Source organism: Poecile atricapillus, chromosome 3 (genome assembly GCF_030490865.1).
Source record: "Poecile atricapillus isolate bPoeAtr1 chromosome 3, bPoeAtr1.hap1, whole genome shotgun sequence".
Taxonomy (NCBI): Eukaryota; Metazoa; Chordata; class Aves; order Passeriformes; family Paridae; genus Poecile; species Poecile atricapillus.
This window is the reverse complement of record NC_081251.1, coordinates 101,415,197-101,436,367: the sequence shown is the minus strand read 5'-3', so window position 1 is coordinate 101,436,367 and position 21,171 is coordinate 101,415,197. Positions and strand designations below refer to the sequence as shown.

Genomic DNA, 21,171 nt, shown 5'->3' with positions numbered 1-21,171 from the left:
ACATGTTGTCAGTTTTTATTTGGAAAAAGAAAGATGATGGATAAAATTCAGTACATTTGCAGAGACGGTATAAACAACGTTTCTGTCAAGACAATTGTGTTGAGTGAGACCCTTCACCTTGGTGTTTCAGTTTTCTACTTAGCAGTAATCCCAAACTCCCAATATATGAAGTTACTGTTGAAGCTTGACCTTAAGGGCAATCTTTCCTAGGCACAAAATATGTTTCTAGTATTTCCATCCTACTTTCTTATTTTTCTTCTGGATTACAGGTTTTCTGGACATGTGGGGAAGTGTAGTGAAGATAAACCCTACCATATTATAACTGAGGGCTTCTTTTGGGAGATGTGTGGGAGTGGGGTGGGTAATTGTTGAGAGATCAAAGAACAAGGGAAGAGCTTCATAAATCACCTTCCTATGCAGTTAACTGCTAAACTGTTTAGCATGTTAAGTATATGTTAGAAGGAGCAATATAAAGAATTTTTTTAATCTGTAAATAATGAGGGTTCATTATGATGCTGTTTATTACATTTGTGTATGTTGCTCCATTTTGCAATTAGAGTTTTTTCTGGCAGGCTTCTTTGTTACTAGCCATTGCAATGAATCCAGGAGTCAATATATCTGAAATAATTTAGGAAATAGCAGTGATGTCAGAGATATGCCAGAGCTAAAATGTACTTGTTTTCCACTTGCCTGTCAGATCATTAAAAGGGGTTGCAATGTGAATGACAGAGATGGACTGACTGATATGACCCTCCTGCATTATACTTGCAAATCAGGAGCTCATGGCATTGGTGAGTAAAAAAAAATGTCAGAGATGTAAAAACCTGATTGACTCACATAAGCTTATGCTACTGACTGTTAAAAAATTTTTCCTTGCAGTAGATTTTTTTTTCGTGTTTGGTTTTCTTTCTTCTAGTGGCCATGAGCAAGGAAAAAGCAGAACTACAGCAATAGCCATGGGGAGCAAGAGTTAGTAGTTATAGGTATTAGAGACAGTAGTGCCAGCTTAAACAGATACTTCATGTAGCAAAGGCAGTTTCAGACTGGTGCAAGCTGCAAGTTTGCTGTCGTTTTTGGTGTAGTTTTCTTACAGCAGAACATTTAGGTGACTGGCTGTTCTCTTTGTTTTATTTCTTTCACCCTGTTCATGTCAGAAGAGAACAATAGACGTCATTTGCATTATTATGGTCATAAATACTGGAAATGAGAACACATTTAACTCTGTTTGAACACCCCTATTGACTTTTCTATATTGTTACTTCTTTTTTGACCTGAGAGAAGTCTGGCATAGGTCGTCTTCCCTGGTGTTGGCAGATCTTTTAACATAAACTTCAGCATTGTGACGTGCAATTCTTTTTCTCTATCAGATACTAAAACTCCTGGATTTGATGGCTGACCCAGTACTTATATTAGTGAAAAACAGATGGTGTTATTATATACTAGAGATCTCAGCTCTTTATCATAAAGGGCAAAGATTTTTGTGTCCTAATCCTAAAAAGAAAGGCATAGTTATAGTTCTGTTGTGAGCTTGAATGGCCTAATGTACATTTTGTATTACACATAGACATGTGTGTTTTTTCAGGTCAAAAAAAAAATCACTAATGCATGCTTTACAAAAATTACCCTGCAGGTGATGTTGAAACTGCTGTAAAATTTGCAACACAGCTTATTGATTTGGGTGCTGACAGCAGCTTACGCAGCCGCTGGACAAATATGAATGCCTTGCATTATGCTGCGTACTTTGATGTTCCAGAACTGATCAGTGTTATTTTGAAAAATGCAAAGCCAAAAGGTAAGCATTGTGACCTTTGTTTCATATAATTGTCCGTATTTTGTACATTCTAAGCTGATATATAGTGGTCTGTAAGTGTGGTGTTCACTTATCCATGATACATAAATAATTCTGTATTCTTCTATTCAGCCTCATTGGTTCATTTTTCTCTTAACCTATTTTTAGTGGTTTACTGTACTGCTTCTATTGCTGGTTTTTAAATTTAAGCTTTGTATTTCTATTGTACAAGGGAATAGAAGTTTCAAATAGACTGGAAAGCAAACAGGTTAATCTTAAATTATTGAGAACTAAAAGAATGTTTTTAGAAAACCAAAGGTACAACTATTCTAGTAAAATCTTGTGGTGTTTAAGGTTGCTTAAACTTTGAGAAGAATATTTGAAATGTGGGGAGAAGGTTAAAGGAATAGTGGAGATTTGGCAATTTCATGTGGCAAACCTGTGACTGGCAATTTTGACATGCTCTTTTTCCCCATTTCTCAGCTGTGTAGAAGGTTTAAGGAACAATTTGACTTTAGTGTTTGGTGTAAATAGGTAACACCTTTTGCAATGATACTGTGAAGGATTGGTAATTGGAGCCCTACATATACTAATGCAAATACAGAAATGGTGTTAAACCAGAACTGTTTGTTTCTAATTTGGTCAGGACAGCAAAACCAGTAAGCATCTTTATCACTAAAATTGTACAAATGTGAATTTGTTTGACTGAGCATCCTTCTGATTGCCCCAATTTGCGAAAGGATTTTTAACCTAGGGACTCTGTCTTAACAGTTTGAAAAGCTGTTAGGTTTTTGGAGTACCCAGGGCTTGCTTACCACATCTTGAATCTCCGTGCAGGTAATTGTTAGGCAGTGCTGTTACTGGTGTGACTTGCTTGGGAGGTGACGAGTGTGGGTTGGTAACAAAAGACAAAATCACAGTACAGTAGTTAAGTCCACATCACATTTCAATAGCCTGGCGTCCATAATTTGCATCAGCAGTTTTTAGGTCTCCTTTCAGACCTGATTTGCATTTGGTGTTCTCCTCCTGTGCAGTTCCTACAGAAGAGTTGGGATTTTGCTCAGATTTCCAAGGAAACTGCTCTGGTTAAATGTCTCGGCAGTTGGCAATTCTTGGATAAGCAGCTGATGTTTTTTACCTCAGGAAATAGATAAAATTATTTGCCCTGTGATATGGAAAATGGATAGTCTGAATTAATAAAATAATTTAAGCTTCATACTTCATTCGGGAGTTTGCAGAGAAGGAAGAACATACATAGAAGGTGAACATGCTTTGGATGGATCCATAAGTGAACTGGAGAAAAAATGGTTGTTAATATATAAATAACTTTTCAAGACAGTGGTATGCTGGCTCTGAGATACCCATTGTGAAGCACAGGGGTTTCCTTTCGATTTACTGCTAAACTACTTTCTTTATAACACTTTGTAGTTCACTTCTTCATACAGATTTACTTCTCAGTTGTTACAGGAGAGAGCTAGTTTGATCTTGGACTTTTAGAGGTTTTTAAATACAAAACTTGTATATTATTTTTTTCTAGATAGTTTGGGGGTAGTCACCAGGTAACATTTTCTATTTGTCTTTTTTTCTGTCACCTCTGCTCTGCCCACAAGAGAACTGTTCAAAAAATCGAAGTATGAAATTTGCAAGTCTGAGGAAGTCACACAGTCTAACTCAAAAAAAAACGAACCACACGTTTTGTTTTTCAAAATAGGAATACATGCAACTGTTTCTGGCTCAGTAGCTGATGCTACTGACCAGTATTTCTGCAAATTGGCTCCTGTGTGTGCAGAAGATGTTTGGCTGTATTCCATGGAAGTTTCAGTGGCTGTATACAGCTCCTCAGCTTCTAGCTGGTTTTAAACTGGTAATGTCTTCTGACCTTTGGTATATAAAGGGTACATCTGCATACATAGCTCTCATTATGACTGAGGCATGTGAATGCAGTCTTTTTTCACGTTTTTGTTTGATCAGTGCAGTTGCAAAACTGTTAAATTCTGATTGCAAATTTGTTACCTTTGGTATTTATAAAATTGAGGCAATTTTATTAGTATGTATGAACTCAGCATGTCTATACAGACATATATAACTCTGTGTCGTCTGTATATATATTGATGCTTCACTTGTTCATTTAGTGTAACTATATAAGGATGTTGATGAAGTTGGGATATACTTTGTTTATGGCATTGTGAGAAGGGCTAGTGTTTTTTGGGATGGAGACTGACACTGGAAATTATGAGGAGACTCTTCAGCCCTGAGGTGGAAAGTTTTATGTTCCTCCCTGGTATTTCAAATTGGAATGTGATTGCTACTACTTGTGGTCTTTTGGTTTGTATATTAAATCAACTGGCATTTTTAATTAACAGTCCTATATCTAATTGACTCAAAATGACATCTCTCTTATATAATTTAAGAGAGGAGCCTCAGACTAAACAGATATTTAAACTCCAATCTTCTAGAGCAGTAATAACTTCATAGCAGATTGAAAGATATATTGGGAACAACTGATAGAAATAGATATTGTGCTAAATCTCTTCCAGTCAAATGCAGTGCTCCATTTTCCAAACTGCCAGTGTGAGACCCTTCAGAGTGCAATTCCTTGAAAACAAAGAAATGATAACAATCACCAGCTCTTACTTCATTCTTGTCCATTAGTAATTAAATCAATGTAAAGCAGATGCATAATCAGTTTTCCCTTGCCCTACTGCATGCTCACAAAGGAAAACAACTGTTTGAAGATGCATCTCATTTTAATGTTTGACGCCTAGAAGCAATAAAATATAAATGTTTCTGAAACATTAAAACATTCATTTACTTGCAAACCTGAAGTTACTCACTTGTTAATCTTGGCACAGTAGCAGCAATTTTGCAGTTAAGCCATCAGTATTAAAAAAATGAGTGAAAATACATGCTCATCTTCCAGGTTGGTTCGTGGTATGAATAAGCAGATGCAAATAAGGTTGATATTCTATGTAGAATTACTTCTCATATGCATTTGGTACATAAATAATGGTCTGTCTGTGTAAATGCTAACATAAACTATAAAAATGAATGTCCTCGCAAGGAATCTGTAGGGGAAAATGTTCATGTAAGAGACTTGCATACCTCACATGTGATGTTTAATTGCAGATGTGGATGCCACCTGTAGTGATTTTGATTTTGGAACAGCTTTGCATATTGCTGCATTTAACCTATGCACAGGAGCTGTCAAGTGTTTACTGGAACATGGAGCAAATCCTGCCTTTAGGGTAAGGAGTTAGGTTGTAGATTCACCAGAAGGTGAAAAAAGTACCTGGAAAAACTGAACAGTCTGTCCAGGATTTTGATTAGCTAAAAGTGTGCTATGTGGAGTGAGAGTACCTCAGAAAAAGATACTTGCAACTCATAGTGGATGATTCTGTGTGCTTTGTCTTACTTGTGTGTTGAAGTTTGTGTTTTTGTGTCATAGTCTAGTTCATTAGTTCAAATAACTTTCAAGAGGTTTGTTGTCTGTTGTTTAAGCTTTCATTTATTAATGCTCCTGGGTGTCTTGCAACAGCTGAGACCCATGGCAGTGGGGGATCTTTTCAGAAATGGAGGAGTGTAGTCCTTGCCCTCCAGAAACACAGTGTTGTGCTTAACATTGAGCCTGGTGTTAGCACGAGTAACTGAGAATGCATAAACATCACCTGCTCTGCTTAGTAACCTAATAATAAGCATAGGTTATAGTGCAAAGTGTTGCTATATGTGTCTAGCCACTATATGGGGTTTTGACTGTGTTTTCTGTTTGATTTTGTATTTGTTGTTTTGTGGGAGGTTTTTTTGGTTTGTTTTTTTTGGGGGGAGGGCTTGGAAGGTTTTCTTATTTTAGCAAAACCAGTATCTCAGTTCTCCATTTTCAAATGTGGAGGGTTATTTTAAATGAGAAATCATAGTTGTTTTAAGGGTACTCAAAAGTCATTATTTTATGTAGCACTGTTGGTGTGAAATCTTCTGAAACATTATTTTCCATGTAGTTCATGATATTCAATCTAGATCTCTTAAAAAATGGTGTGTTTCTTCTTTGTCTCTTTATTCAGTGTGCATGTATGTGTCTCAAGTTCTCTGTCAGCTGTATGTTTAGGAGCCTGTTGTCACAGGGAACGCTGCTTTGTAGTTGCATAAGCATTCTGAGCTGGCAGAGGGGGCTGTGTCCTTGAGAAGAGAAATCCTGGGCTTCCCCTGAGCTTCCACTTTGCCTTCTTGCCACTGCTCTGCCCCTGCTTTATGTTGGCACAGAGGTTTGCAGGGCACCTGGTGGGCTGAATTGTGGGACTGATGTGACCAAAATAATCTCTAATGTCATGACTACAAACTCAAACTCCCCACTCAACTTTAACCCTGCTATATCCTATTTTTAAGGTAGTGTGATTTTTACCTACAGAGTAATTGGAGATTTTTAAGGAATGGTGGGTGTTGAATTGCTCAAACCTGCAATAAAGTTTTGACTAGAGACAGTGTGTAGTTTGATTATTTGGGAATAGCAGTGTAAATTCTGAGTAAGGATTATATTTTCTAGCTTTGAGATGGATTGAGAGCAGGCTCAGGAAACAGTGAACTTCTAGTTTGTTTTGAAGGGACTGAAACAAATACAGTTGTACTCTGCATCATTCCTTCTGGTAATGTCTGAGTCCAGGGGCTCAGTTAAGAAGAAATTTGGAAGACTGAGATGATAATTTTTCTGCAAACATTGTGAAAATGGGCAGCCAGCCAAAGCTCCACGCCAATGGCTTTGCTAAAGAGTGTAGACAGGACTGTCCCTGGAGCAGCCTGGCAGTACCTGCTGTCTGAGCAACTGGCCTGGAGTTGAGGTTAACTCCAGAGGAGCTGGTACTCCAACAACTTGTCCTGTCGTGTAGGAATCACAGTCACGGATCTTTGGGAAGGGGGCTTGTTTGGAAAGGACTCTGTCTTTAATTCATCTCTTGTAGGATGGTCTGTGTCTAAATAAATCTGAACAGATTTATTCAGGTACTCATGTGAGCCATCACATTTGCATATTCTATATATGCAACATACATTAATTAAATTAATCTCTTACATTTGGAGTAAGCATCACCAAGGAGCAAGCTATATGCTGGGTAAAGATAGATTCTTTGGGAGGAGCTGGCATTTTGGTATTGGCATTACAGAACAGAAGTCTGCCTTGCTTTCCTAACTCTGTGTTCAGGTACACAGATACAAGTGTTTTGTTTCAGGTGTTCTGAGTCCTAATAATGTTCTTAAATTTGAAAACATTGGCTACTTGTTGGTTTCTAAAATGAGATGTTGTCATGCTGGGTGATCTATTGAAGGATATTTTGGTGTCCTTACTTGAAAATGTGGATTTTTTCATAGTTGTTTATATTCTAGGAAAAATACCTAATAAAGAGGATTAAACACTTCATAAAACGCTGTGGTTTCACCTGATCAGATTTATCTTGTAAGAAGATTAAATCCTGTGCTATGTTATGTTTCTACAGAATGACAAAGGGCAGATTCCAGCAGATGTGGTTCCTGATCCTGTAGATATGCCACTGGAAATGGCAGATGCAGCAGCCAGTGCAAAGGAAATCAAGCAGATCCTGCTGGATGCAGTGCCTCTCGCGTGTGACATTTCCAAAGCCATGATTCCAACCTACGACCACGTCACTGGCAGGGCCATGCTTTTATCACTTGGCCTGAAGCTGGGAGATCGTGTTGTTATTGCAGGACAGAAGGTATGGCCACTAACCTGGTACTACTCTCATAATTCCTGCAGAGTCCATTCATTTACCACTTTTGAGACATACCTCAATTTGGGGGTTTGAAATGCTTTCTGGAAGGTGTGATATCTGGATGGCAGCAAGGAACTGGTTATGGAAAGTAATGAGCTGAAGAGTTGTGTGATAAAGTCATTATTATGAAAAGCAGTTTTGACAGGCATAGGCTGCATTTTGTGTCTTTAAATGATTTTTAACAGTCTCCTATGGTACATCAGCATGGCTCAGCTTTTATTAACGTTTTGGGTGTCACATCAAAGTGATGGTAAAACTCACCAATTTGTGAGTTGCCCAGCTTTGTTAGGAGTGTGCATTTGTGAAGTACTCCTGATAGTTTCCAGAAGGCAGGGAAAAAACCCTTCAGTTCTGCTTAGCCTAGAGTAACCCAATTTCACTGGTGCAATGCAGCTAAAATCTTTGAAGCAGTGCTGTGCCAACAAGGTTGTTACATGGTTCTGTGGAAGTATAAGGATGTAGCTAATAGAGGCCCAGCTCAAATGTGAATAGCTTTTTAAAAGCTACCATGATAGCCACCTTTCTAAAAATATATTTGAAAACTGTAACATTAATATTGCATTTGGTATTCAGACTTTTTATTTGCTCTGATGGCAAGGGATCTAAGTGCTAGAACTCTTTTAAAGAAGTTCTTTTTTCCTGGTAAATATTGAAAGCATTTGTGAGCAAAATTTTATATTTGAATAGCTTTTGCTTTAATAGCTTTCCTAATATAACTTCAGATTTGTAACTGTCACAACTGAAATGTTCTAAAGTGATCTCCAGCAAGAGTGTGAAGCAGCTTCCATTGTGTATTTTAATTTGGTGTATTCTTGAAATTGGGTCAGGGAAAGCAAAGGAATCACTAGCTATGCAGAAAGCATTTTAACTGAAGTATGTACAGAAAGCCACTTATTCTTTAAAGACAGAAGTTTCTTTATCAGAAATCACAGTGGCAGCAAGGGGAGATAATGTAAGTGCAAGTTAATGGAAGCTTTAGAGCAAGAAAGTGATGAAATTGGTGTTCTTGTGTATCTTTCCTCTAAGTAAGGTCCACAGAATGGTTCATGCTGTAACGTGCTCACTGTGTGTGGATAGAGCTGCCTGGGTTTGGTTACTTTTAGTCTTCTAATTGATTATGCTGTTGCAGTGTCTTTTAAGTTGCTGAAAGCTGTTTTTGTACTGCCAAAGGCCAGCAGGGCTTTGCTGCTAGCTTGTTTTTCTTTAAGGGAGCCAAATCTGTTCTAGAGCAGGTGGGAAGAAGGAATGTGCTTGTTCTTTTTGAACTTCCATTTCCACGACAGCTTTCCTCCCTTCCATCCTTTGTGTGCGAGGAGCTGTTGTGCATTACTCCCACATTGCTTCCCACCCCTTTTCTCCATTTGCCTGAATGGAGAAGTTGTTCTCAGCCCTGCCTTCCCCTCCCCCTCGATACTCCTAAATTCCCGCAGGGTGGAGCAAAAGTGACAGGATGATGGAAATGGTGTCCTGTTTTTAACCTTCTCCTGGATCCGTTCTCATTCTGGAATATGGAAGCTGGGATGAGGGCGCTTGGAACAGCAGCATTTTTTGGAGCTATATTTATGGGTTCCTGTTGTCTTTCCCGCTTCTGCAGTCTCTTAATATGTTTGCTTTAATGAAACTTGAAAGCCAAGCACAGCAGATGCCAGAGGGAGAATGGATTCCTCTCTTGACTCCTACTGCTGTCATTCCACTTGTCTTACAGGGGAAGAAGCTGTGTAAGCAGGTGTTTATGTGTACGTGATTTGGGGCCCCACAGCTCCACCAGCTCCTGCTCTGCTAGACTGAGTGTCCATTTAGATCACATCTGATGAAATGAGAGTGCAGGGACACCAGCAGCAGGGAGAAAACTGCTCCTGCTCTGTCTCATGTGAGGGACGTCCCCTGCTCGTTGCTTGCACAGGTCCTAGGGCAAGATTAGAGCCACAGTTTTTCAATATCCAACCTTTGTTTTAGGATGCTGGCTCATCTCTTCTCTCTGCTCAGTAAGTGTCCTTAGCTGGTGCCTGGAAAGTAAGTGGAGAAATTGTAGGAATCTCTGGGGCTGCTTGGCCAAACTTCCCCTGGCTGAATTTGATCCCTGTGTCGGTAGCTAACAGGTCTCAGTCTAGATTAGTGTGACATACCTGTCACACTATAACAATAACACACTATAACTATAACAATCAAGTTTAAAGGAGATCTTCAGCATGAGAGAAGAGGCTCTGGGTTGTGTTTATTTCTTTGCAGACATTAGGAAAGAGTAGCTGGAAGGTTTTATAGTAAAAAAAAAAATTGTTTCTATCTGTTTATTCTCTGAGGGTTGGATTAAACAGTGGAGTCATAGTATAAAATGGACTAATATTAAGGTCACATGAGATGAGGAAAATGGAGCAACTGAAAAATCAAAGGTTTTTATTACTAAAACTAATTTAAAAATCAAATATGAAAAGGAATTTAAATCAATGTTAAATGCATCTCTTGTAGTTATTCCTCCCCTGTTTGGTTGAAGTGTGTGCGTTTATAATGTATATTTGCGGAGAATGAGGTCCACCAGCAAGACTGGTCTGTCTTGGTAGTCTTCATATGCTTATCTGTTAAGAGTTTATAGTATATATTGAAGCAACAGCAAATGTTTAAAACATTTGCTGGCTTTTAAAATTTTGTTTAATCATAAGGAGGGAATAGAAGACCTACCAGTCTTTTCCAAAGAAAAAATTAATTATGCTCTGAAGTTTGCCCTTCAACCTTTGCCAGTTGCATATATACACACATACTTGTATTATGTATGTATTTATGTGCACACAGATTTATTTAATCAAATATTTCCACAGAACCTCCAGGAAGATACCTAGCCCTGATTCTGGAATTCTTGTTGTATAAACAGTGAAAGTAAAACCTTTCATTGGGCATATGCTCCTGTACCATGACCTAGAGCTGTGTTTACAGTGGCTCTTACTGTCTAATTCATGTCTGTTGTGACATCTGTCATAACCATGGCTGCTGTTTAATGCAAAATACACACAGAAGGACTAAGATCTTTTGGAAAATGTATTGAGGGATGTAGTGAAAGGTAGGAATGTGAATAAGTGAGGGAAATGATGTTTGCATTTTTTTGATGAAAAGCTTGGAGATGACTTGCTATCTGTTTCATAACTGATACTATTTTCTCATGAACAATACTTGTTTAACAAACCCATTTGATGCTTTTTCTCTTAGGTTGGTACCTTAAGATTTTGTGGCACAACAGAATTTGCCAGTGGCCAGTGGGCTGGTGTAGAACTGGATGAACCAGAAGGAAAGAACAATGGAAGTGTTGGAAAAGTCCAGTACTTCAAGTGTGCACCAAAACGTGGTATAGCCTTTATTTCTTTTTCCTTCAATTTTTAAACCCCCAAATTTTGAAGAGTACTGGTAAATATGAACCATTTGGGAGGATAAAAACAGGTAGCAGATTCTGTTGCTTTTATTTGTAGCGCTTTGTTTGATTTATTGGCTCTTTAGCTGGTCCTCAAGTTTTGACTGCAACTATTTGCAAAATGACTGAAACAGCCAACCAGTCAAAATTTCCTTGAAACTGAGATTTCCTGGTTTTTCACCTATACTGTTGAAACTACTTGTTTGTACTGTAACAATAATAGCCATGTTTCTTTACCTGCTTTGTCTTCCTTGGTAAAATATTTGTGCTTGTAGTTGTCTTCTAACTTAGAGCTTGAGGTATTTTAATTGAGGTGCCATGGCCACACAGGACATACAAAGGTGTTGTGTTTTTGTAGTGGGGGAGACTGAGCGTTACTGTTAGGACAAAAAGGGGATTCTGATTGATAATTCTAATTGAGTGTTTCCACCTTACTCTGTCCAAGTTGCTTGAAAAGGATTTTATTTTCACTGTCCACTTGAGCTTGTCCTTCCTACCCTGCAAGTGCTTTCTCAGCATAGGAAGTTATGACAGCTAAAAAAAAACCCCTGAATTAATTGATGTGAGAGACAGTAGCTGCAAAGTTTTACTACTTTACCATTATCCATGGTTCTTTGTTGGCACATGTGATTTTCTCTCCAGGTATCTTTGCACCTCTTTCCAAAATAAGCAAGGCTTCTGATCACAAGAAAAGCTCCCTACGAAGCTCTTCCGTGCGGTCTTCACCTTTGGTCAAATCCAAGAAAGTAGATGTGACACACGTAACTTCCAAAGTAAATTCTGGTGAGTATTTTCTTGCATGTTGACACAGGATGGAGAGATACTAATGTTCAAGGATTAGTAAATCTTGGTATTAAAATACTTGTTTGGAACTAATTCATAACCTGGTATGAGGTGGTAAGGTATTTATTAACTCCACGTTGTCATGGTTGGAAGTTCACTGGCCACTGGAAGTGGTACTGGAAGGATGTTGTGTGTAGCTGTGGAGTGATTATGGTGATTTGATGTACTGTGACAATTTATACTCTTTACATTCTCTAGAAAGAAAACCTCTCACCGCAACATTTATTCTTGAGCCATTAAAGTAATTTCTAATTGGCTGTGATACAGTTAAGTGTCTTAACTCAATGAGGTTCCATTTACTAAGATGTTCCTGGAGAATTTGCAAGGAATGAAAATCTAGTAAATTATCTATACACCTGTATGCCTAGAAATTGAAGAGATTTATTTTCTGGCAACGTGATAAAGGAACTATTTAACTCATTGTGTTTTATCTGCTAATTAAATTATCTGAGTAAAACAAATGCCAAATTAGACGAGAAAGTTTGTCCTTATAATAAGGCCTCAGTCTACAGATTGGAGTTAAGGGCTCAGTCTCTGTCTCTGGTTTAGTTTCTTAGTAATTTGGTCGAATTACTTAATCCTTCTGTGTAAGTTCCCTCCCTATGGAGGGAATGATCCATGTTTTCTAACTGTTCAGGTTCCAAGCTGATTGGAGAACAGGCTCTTCCCTGCTGTGTGCAGTGCTGACCATGCATAATCAGCCCCCCTGTGTTTGGCTGCCTTTGTAATAATGTCATTAAATATTTCATTGGCATTTCTTCTGCTTTTTGAGCCCTGTTTTGGTGACTCACTAAGGCAGCACAGCTTAAGAGATGGAAGAGAACCCACATTCTCATCGAATTTCCCCAAGCACCCTAAACCCACTGCACACTTTACCTGTAATATGCAGGGTGTAGAAACCATGCAGCAAGCTGGTGCCAGGAAAAGATGCATATTGACAGCTTTATGGATGACTTATATAACTTTTCTCTGCCTAGATTGAGGGGGGAGTAAGTTTCAAGTGTCTGTATTTACAATTAGCACAAGATTCAAGCTATTTATAAATGGGCATCTTGCATAAAAAGCTTCTTGGGATAAGCAGTTTGTTAGGAATATTGCTCAGGAGCAGATCCAAGTTGACTTCTGTTCAATATTTTAAGTGTTTGATTCACTTTGCTGTGAACTGTTTGTAACCCATTAAACTATAATAGGAGGGACTTTACCTTTGTCTGGAATGAAGCTGTCTGTGACAGTTTAGTCATAGTCCACCTTTTCTGTCCCAAAGGTGCAGTTGTGTCTTTGTAAAATCTAAACTTTTGATACCTTGCTTTAAAGTAGAAATCAGAGTGAGTTAAGCATCATCTACCCAGGAAAGCATACATCCATTGGAAGCTGCTGTGTGCAGGGAGTCCTTGCACAGAATTTCATTGGAATTAATGGAATTAATCAGCCTGGCTGAATGGCTGGCTGGAGTTGGGGAAGGACAAAGCTGCAGAGGCAGAACTTTGGTTTGCTGTGTTTATGTGCATCACCAGATCATGTGTCTTTCCTTCGAACTTCTTCCCTGCAGTACATTGGTTTGTAATGATTCAAGAAAAATTAATATGCTTCTTATAGATAAGGTTATAAACTGAAAAGTAAAATATAATATTGTATAGGGATTTTGAAATTCTATTTGGTTCTACTGGATTTGAGTAATCTGTCAGATTGATGAGAAAAGATCTTTTTCAAGTTTGTAGGAAAAGGATTACTGAGATAAAATTAAGAAATGTGTTATAAGTCACAAACCGCTAGTTTTTTGATCTGATGCCTTAATGGCTAAGCCATAAAATCTTGGGAAATACACTGCACTCGCAAACTAGTTCAGTCCCTGTGGCTGAATTACGCTGAGAGATGTAGTTAAATAAAAAAGATGTGATTTTTCTTTCATGGCAGGGAGAGGATATATCATAGATGAGCTTGTTCTTCATTGAGTTAGGGTAGGAAACTGTCAGAAATGCAAAATGACTCTTTGCAAATTGTAACTTGGGTGAGAGTACAAGTTCCTACACACATCTCAACCTTGCTGCTCTGACAGGTTCTTAAAAATCATATTGGCATGCTTACTTCATTATTTGTAGTATGAATGAAGATCTGAGATCAAATCTCTTTCAAAACATGGATGTGTAATCTTTAAAGCAGAAATTGTGAAATTAATACTGGTGAATAATAGTGGACCTGTTAAAGTGGATGTTATATATATGAATGTTTGAAAGATTTAAATAAAACTCCTTCAATATAAAAATAGTATTTTATAGACCATTTGTTTATTGTTTGGCAAGATAGTTTGGACTGGTTTAGTATGTTAAGGGGTTTAATATCTGTGCTTATTCATCAAAACAATTCTGCAGTTCTCATTTTGTCCGTTTATCGAGTGTCAAAGGAATTGTACAGTTTTATCCATTTTTCCTTGCATCCAGCAATCCGCAAATATGTCAAATTTTTTTTGTACATGACTTGCCTGTAAAATTACTGTTACTTGTTAGGATGTGTATGTTTAATTGTATATGTTCTTTTTATAGGCCTAAATATGGCAAAAAGAGACAGTGCTTCTGAAAACAGCTTTCTGACTGCTAACAGGGGAAAAACTGTATCTGCAAAAGATGGTAATGAAATAATTTAGAATTTTTTTTTAACATCTTAAGAAAAATTCTGTGTATGGTAGAGGAAGTATTATTGCTGCCCTACCTCTGTAAAAGCCCTGTATCTACACTATAGAAATAGTTGTCATGCTTGTTTAATTCAAGTCCCAAGCAGGCTGTAGGTATTTAATTTTCCAGGAGCAAAGTAACTTGTGTGGATGTTTGCCTGGTGTTCTGTGTTGGTTTGGTAACCACTTCTGTCTGAATACTTGGGCAAGAACATAGAAAAGCCCTTAAAACTGCCTCTTAGTAAATGATCTGCAGAGGAACTGCAGAACTACCAGCTGAGGTTTCGGAGGGAGACTTTTTGCCTGGTATTGTTGCTGCCTAGATTGTAACATTCTGTTGGCATTTTTTTTCTCTCCTCTGTCTGTATGTTCATGCTTCTGTAATAAAGTGTTACCATCCAAAAGTGCTTAACAGTCTTGGCATTGTATCATGGTAGACTCACAATAACAGGCTTCGTATATAAAAAATGAAAATAGCTTTTAAAGGGTGTCTTTTGCATGTGAATCATTCTCTGCAATTACCTCGTTTCACAATTGGATAACAACTTCTACCACAGCAGTACTTTGCTGCACTTGAAACACAGAGGGACTTGACTTTCAGCTGTCTTGAACAAACTCTAAAAGTTTTGTCTCCTTGAGGTTTTGGCCATAAAATCATACTTTAAGTGTTGGTAAAAGCAGTGTTTCTTTGGAATAATTTCAAGTGTGAATTTGAATATGCCTTCTTTAAGTCACAGAATCACAGAATAGTTTGTCTTGGAAGGGATGTTAAAGATCATCGAAGAGCATACACAGCTTCTCTGGGTAACCTGTTCCAGTGTCTCCCACCCTGACAGTAAAGAATTTCTTCCTAATATCTGATCTAGGCCTCTTTTATGTCAGTCTGAAGCCTCTACCCCTTGTCCTGTCACTGTTTCCACTCATGAAAAGTCTGTCCATCTTTCTTGGAGGCCCCCCCTCAGGCACTGAAAGGCCCCAATGGGGCTTCTTTGGGGCTGACCAACCCCAAATCTCTCAGCCTTTCTATATAGAAGAGGTGCTCCATCTCTCTAAACATCTTCATGGCTTCCTTTGGATTTGCTCCAGCAGGTGTGTGAAGGAAAGCATTTTTTTATATCTTCTGTGAGTGAACAGTTGTGAATTCAGAGGGAATTCAGAAAAGACAACAACTGGACTTTTAAAACGTGACTTAGGAATAGAGACCTGAAATTTGTGATTGTTTGATTAAATAGAAGATGAAAGGCATGAAACTGGAAGCTTTGCAAGACAAGGGATAGTATAACCCACTTTGCATGTGTAGTGAGAGCAAAAATCCTTGATCTAAGCCGATGGTGATATGTTTGGGGGAAAAAGCCCTAGAGATAATTATGTGGTGAAATACACTGCTGAGGAGGTCTTGAGATCTTTCTGGTCTGAGGTTTTGAAGAACAGGCCAAATACTCACCTGTCAGGAGTGTTATAACAAATAATTGTTTTGCCTGAAGGAAAAGGAATCAATTATATGGCCTGCTGAAGTCCTTTCTGCTTTTCCTTCTCCTACCCTGTGATTTCCCACAAAATGAAGTATCTTGATGACAGGTTTAGTTGGAGCAGTTTTTGTTGCATCCCTGTGAAAATGGTGATGTGTCCTCCAGTGAATCCATCCCTGGACTGGCTTCTAAATAAGGATTTGTAGCATGTGTTTGCAAATGCACATGTGTGTTTATACATTGGACGTGGAGTTGAAGTTAGCCTGTTTAGTCACTATTTAGTCAGTAATTTGCATTTTCTTCATTGTAGTGTAGCTGCAGTGCGTATCTCTTCAGATTTCTGTCCTTAGTTTTTGTTTGGAACCACTGCCTTTGCCTTTCCTCAGTTCTTCACTGTTTTGCAAAATTGGATAATTAAATTACATTGAACAAACTAACCCTGTGTTGATATCAAGCTGTTTGTGAAAACTAATGGGTTAAGCTTCTCAAAAGTCTGGAAAGTTTGATAAGCAATAATGTCTTAATTTTTCACATTGATAAGCTGAGGCGTAGATGTGTCTTGCTGTACCCTGCCCCATTTTGGGCAGAAGGGGTTAAGAAAGGGAAGAAGAGGAAGAGCCTTGAAAAAGAAGCACGAAAGATAAACATAAGTCTGATTGATCAGTTTAGACTTTAGGGTTTGCAAATGGAGATAAAAGTGATTTATTTCCCATTCTTGTTTTATAGTACGGATTTTAATATTAATACAGTATGTAATAGAATATAGTAGGCTTTAATCCAGGCAATTATTCACTCAAATGATATCACCTTCCTTCCACTTTTCATCAAATCTTTAGTAGGTTGGATGCTGAAAGGCTGGTGGCATGATCTCTTATTACTAAAGCTTATGTATTTTAATAAATATGCTTGGGACTGTTTAGATGAACTTTGATAGAATAATAAAGATGGGCTTTTGGAGATGTCTTCTAGCACACAGCTATCACCATATTCCCAAGGCAGGGTCATGTGAACCTGTGTCATTCCTGACAGGTGTTTGTGCAGACACTGCATAACAAGTTCTAACTCTGGTTTTTTACTTAGTATTTTGCCCTCCATGGAAAGCAGTTAACTTCCACATTACAAAAGCTTTCCTTTCTGCTTAATCTTGTCATTTTCTGAAATATAATCCCTGAAGGACAACTTTCATTCATGTCTTCAGGTTTTCCTGGATACAGCAGCTCTTCCTCTTCTACTACCTCCTTGGAAGGCAAACGGAATTACTCCAAGAAGAGGAACTCAACGAGCAGCAGTAAAAAGGCCCTGACTAGAGTGTCTTCTGCCTCATCTAAGATTAGTGCTGGTATGGTCTGTTGTATTGGGGTGTATTTTCACAGGGGGGAGTTCACTGCTGCATTAAGTACTGCTGTAGAACTACTTGTGTTGTTTCAGAATCTGAGATAGGTTTATGGTTAAACTACTTCACAAATGTCTTTCTCAAACTAAGTATGGCAACTTTGAGATTTTTGTAACATCTTCAAGATGTAAAGTGTTTTTATAGTTGGTCACTGTACCTTTTCAGAGCAGAGAAAAGGCTCTAGTCCAGTTTTTATGCTGGCACAAAGCACATTTTTGTCTAAGCAAAATTTGTGTTGCCATGTGTTGAAGGTAGGCTGTGTTAGAGATAAATACTCTGTTCACTAATCAGTTGGCTTGCTTTTGATAACTTTCTTAAAGATTTAATCTCACTGATTTCAGATCTCGTTATTCTCTTGACCAGGGCTGTATAGTTCCCCAACCACGAGGAAAAATGCTCTTGAGGGAGAAATCCAGGTTGGAGACAGAGTACTGGTGGTGGGACAGAGAACAGGCACTGTTAGATTTTGTGGGACAACAAAATTTGCACCAGGTATGTGCAATACTCTGTGTATGTTGTCAAATCAGTGTGGAGTAGCTTACATGTGAGCACATGAATGGAAATCCATCTTTTCCCTCACTCCTTCCAAAAGAATTTTAAATTTGAATTGGTTTGTTTTCCAACTTCTTTCTTTTTCTCTCTCTCTCCCTCCCCCCCCCCTTATGTTTCTTTGAATATTTTTTACTTTAATACAACTATAAGGAAAAAATAATGGTTTAAAATGTGACTTTTACTTGTCTACTATCATGATTTAAGTAGGCGAGTTACTTTGGTGTAAGTGTTACAGAATCACAGAATATTCTGAGTTAGAAGGGACCCACAAGGATCATAGAGTCCAACTTCTTAATGTTTTCTGAAAATCCTCAGTTTAGTCTTCAGAGGGGTATGTAGTCTGAGATCACATGTATTTACTCTTTACTTTCTGTATTAAGGCTTTTTGACACAGCTTATCTCTTGCAATAGTGGCACTCTTATGTCATGTACCAGTCTAATTTCTTGACTTATTGGCATCTTTAAGAGGGTAATTGTGAACATTAAAATTTTAACTAACAAACCTTTAGATCACAAGATCAATAAAGTTACAAATACCTCAGAAAGCCCCAACGCCTACCACTGTTTCTCATCCTTGTCCCTTTCAGCTTCTCCAGTCCCCTTGCTAGAAAGCTCTTTGCAATGAAAGCAAGTGCTGTCAAAGGCAGCCAGTTGTTCTACATTGTGGAAATTAATTTCTGAATCCTGTATTGTAACCAAATTTATCTGCTCTATGGCTCAATCTGTAATCTTACTGCAAGAGTGATGCAGAAGCAGTTGGCAAGTGTTGGTGTGAGCACTGGTCTGGGTGAGGGCTGTGTTATTGGTAGGTGATTGGCAGTACTCTGTGGTGACACTGGGTGGCATCAGCATTTAAAAAACCCCATCAGGCTGCAAGGCCATGGTACAAGCTCTGTACTTGTTTCATCCCTGCCCTGTTCCCCAGCTGTACTGTAGGCAGCCCTTGCTCAGGTACTGCAGTTACCTAAGGGACACTTCAATGTCATCACTCTTTGTGTTGTTGCTGAAAAAGTGATCAGTGAGAAAAGGACTGTTTCCCACATACACTGACAGCTGTGAAATCAGGAAACTGTTTGACAGTGTTAAGTCTTCTCCCTCTCTGCTTTAAATCAGGAACATAATTTTTTGGAGGAAAACATGCTATTGTAAGAAGTGAAGATGGAAAGATGACAAATCATCACCAATTGCTAACCCAGTAGTTTATAGAAAATGTAACAGATGCAAGTTTAAGTATTTCAGTTCTAATGTGTATCAAAGCTCTGGAAGTTATCCAAGGTTTGTTCCTTTTGCTGCAATGCAGATCTTTGTTTAATTCTAAAAATGGGAAGGGGAGAACTTCTGATATATGGAGCCCTTCTAATTCATAAGCTGTCATTCTTGAGTTTCTTGAGCTGATAATTAGAATTACAGTTTTATTCAGTGCCTTAGTACCAAGTGACTTGAATTAAATTCTGAATCTTCTGGGGATGGATAGCATAAGGACTACTAATGGAGTATGAAATTTAGCACCTTTATGTAATTAGCTCTCATTTATCACAGGTTATGAATGATCAAGCTCATTAATATCTTGCTGCCTATTCAGTGTTCTGTACAAGATTAATTGATGGCCAGTTCCAATTCTTGCACCCTTCTCTTGATACCACACGACCGGCCTTGCAATTTGTATTAATTATCACTTGCTAGATGGAGAGAAAGAATGAATTAATATCAAAATTTTAATTTTACTGTTGATGATCTCAGATGAGGCATAAACCATGTGGTCAGAGGACTGAATAGGGAAATGTGAAACAGCAGCGCTGTTCTTTGCTATCTCCTTGTTGTCCAACAGCCAGTTATACTCAGTAACATTCTATTTGACTTTAGTGTATATATACACACACACAAATACATTTCTCAGATGTTTTACCTTTTTTGTATTAATTAAAATAATTTTATTGAAAGCATATAAAAATGCTGAGATAATTAGAATTATTAGGGTGTAATTTCCGCATAATTTCATAGATAGCTATTTTATAATATTCATATTTACTATTAGCGTATTTTCTGACTAGAAACTTTTCCTTGATGTGGGTGAATGGCACCTGTGCCAGTGGTCTAGATGAAGAAAAACCTGTAATATTTTGTTCAAAATGCCCTGATTTTACTGTTTTGCAATGCAGGGTTCTGGTGTGGAATTGAATTGGACAAGCCCCACGGGAAGAATGATGGCTCTGTGGGAGGAGTGCAGTACTTCAGTTGCCTTCCCAGATACGGCATATTTGCACCCCCATCTCGTGTACAGAGGTGACCACTGAAGTTCTTGCCATGTTTGGGTTGCCAAATGATTTCTTAATACATTTCTAGTGTGAAACAAAATTTTGAACAGATACAGAAGCTGCAAATATTTTCTTCTTCAAACTTCAAATGGAAGTTTGTAACCTCCATTAAAAACCTGGTGGTGTTAGATCAGCTATTTGAAAGCAGGGTGTAAAACTGGAAATGCATCTCCCCCTGTTTCTCTTGCACCTACCTGAAGTATTTTTATTACAGGACCTCTGATAGTCTGTGTTCATTAAACCTTACTTTCATAACCCAGTTCTGATGTGTGGTGCTAAATTCAGTTATAAAAAGAAATTGTCCTTGGACATGAGTGGAAATTCTCTTTTTGTCCCAGCTAACTGCACAGAGGATCCAAAGCATGCTTTGTAGTCACCACTTGCTTATAGTCTTTTCCTTAGGTTCCAGGAAGAGCATCCAAGGAGTTCTGTGCTCTTTCCTCCTATATTTGTTTGTAGTTACTCTGACAGACATGTTCTTGCTTTTATTTCTCTGAATAAGCCAGCTCAGGCAAACTGTTAGGAACTTTCCTCAGAATCATACCTGCTATCTCAATGAGTGAGAGGCAAGTAACTCAGACTTGCTCCAGGCACTTCTTACACAGCAGCCTGAGTGCAGCAGGAATGCTGGTGTCTCTTGGGGGGCAGATGGAGAAGAAAAGAATCAAAACCTCATCAATATTTGACAAGAAGCCAGTAGGTTTGTTCAGAGTTGAGTTGAAATGACCTCTTTATTGTGTTCTTGTTTTTCAGACTAACAGGTTCTCTGGATTCTCTCACAGAGACTTCATGGAGTAAAGTAACTCACACTTTTCCAGGTAGGAGTGTGAGGAATTTGGGCGAGGCAGCCCTTGCAGGCTCCGCTCTGCAGCCAGAACCATCTGCACAAAGCCAGCTTCTCCAAAAGCACAAGAGATTTTCAGGGACCCCAAATGCCAGCCAATAGTCTGGCTGTTCCTTTCCTAAAAATGTAG

At 38.3% G+C, this 21,171-nt stretch overlaps 1 protein-coding gene across 11 annotated transcripts in view; it reads left to right on the top strand.

The window, feature by feature from the left end:
* CLIP4 (CAP-Gly domain containing linker protein family member 4) overlaps positions 1-21,171 on the top strand; it is a 31,574-nt gene that overhangs the window by 7,277 nt on the left and 3,126 nt on the right. For 9 of the 11 annotated variants that reach the window (XM_058835472.1, XM_058835474.1, XM_058835475.1 and 6 more), the window contains 11 exons: positions 698-791; positions 1,631-1,792; positions 4,916-5,034; positions 7,267-7,503; positions 10,759-10,894; positions 11,600-11,740; positions 14,341-14,424; positions 17,136-17,276; positions 17,694-17,822; positions 20,042-20,165; positions 20,951-21,015. In XM_058835472.1, the coding sequence (XP_058691455.1) occupies positions 698-791; positions 1,631-1,792; positions 4,916-5,034; positions 7,267-7,503; positions 10,759-10,894; positions 11,600-11,740; positions 14,341-14,424; positions 17,136-17,276; positions 17,694-17,822; positions 20,042-20,165; positions 20,951-21,015 (1,432 nt within the window). The remainder of the gene's footprint in view (positions 1-697; positions 792-1,630; positions 1,793-4,915; positions 5,035-7,266; positions 7,504-10,758; positions 10,895-11,599; positions 11,741-14,340; positions 14,425-17,135; positions 17,277-17,693; positions 17,823-20,041; positions 20,166-20,950; positions 21,016-21,171) is intronic. The other 2 variants (XM_058835479.1, XM_058835480.1) reach the window with 2 other exon arrangements.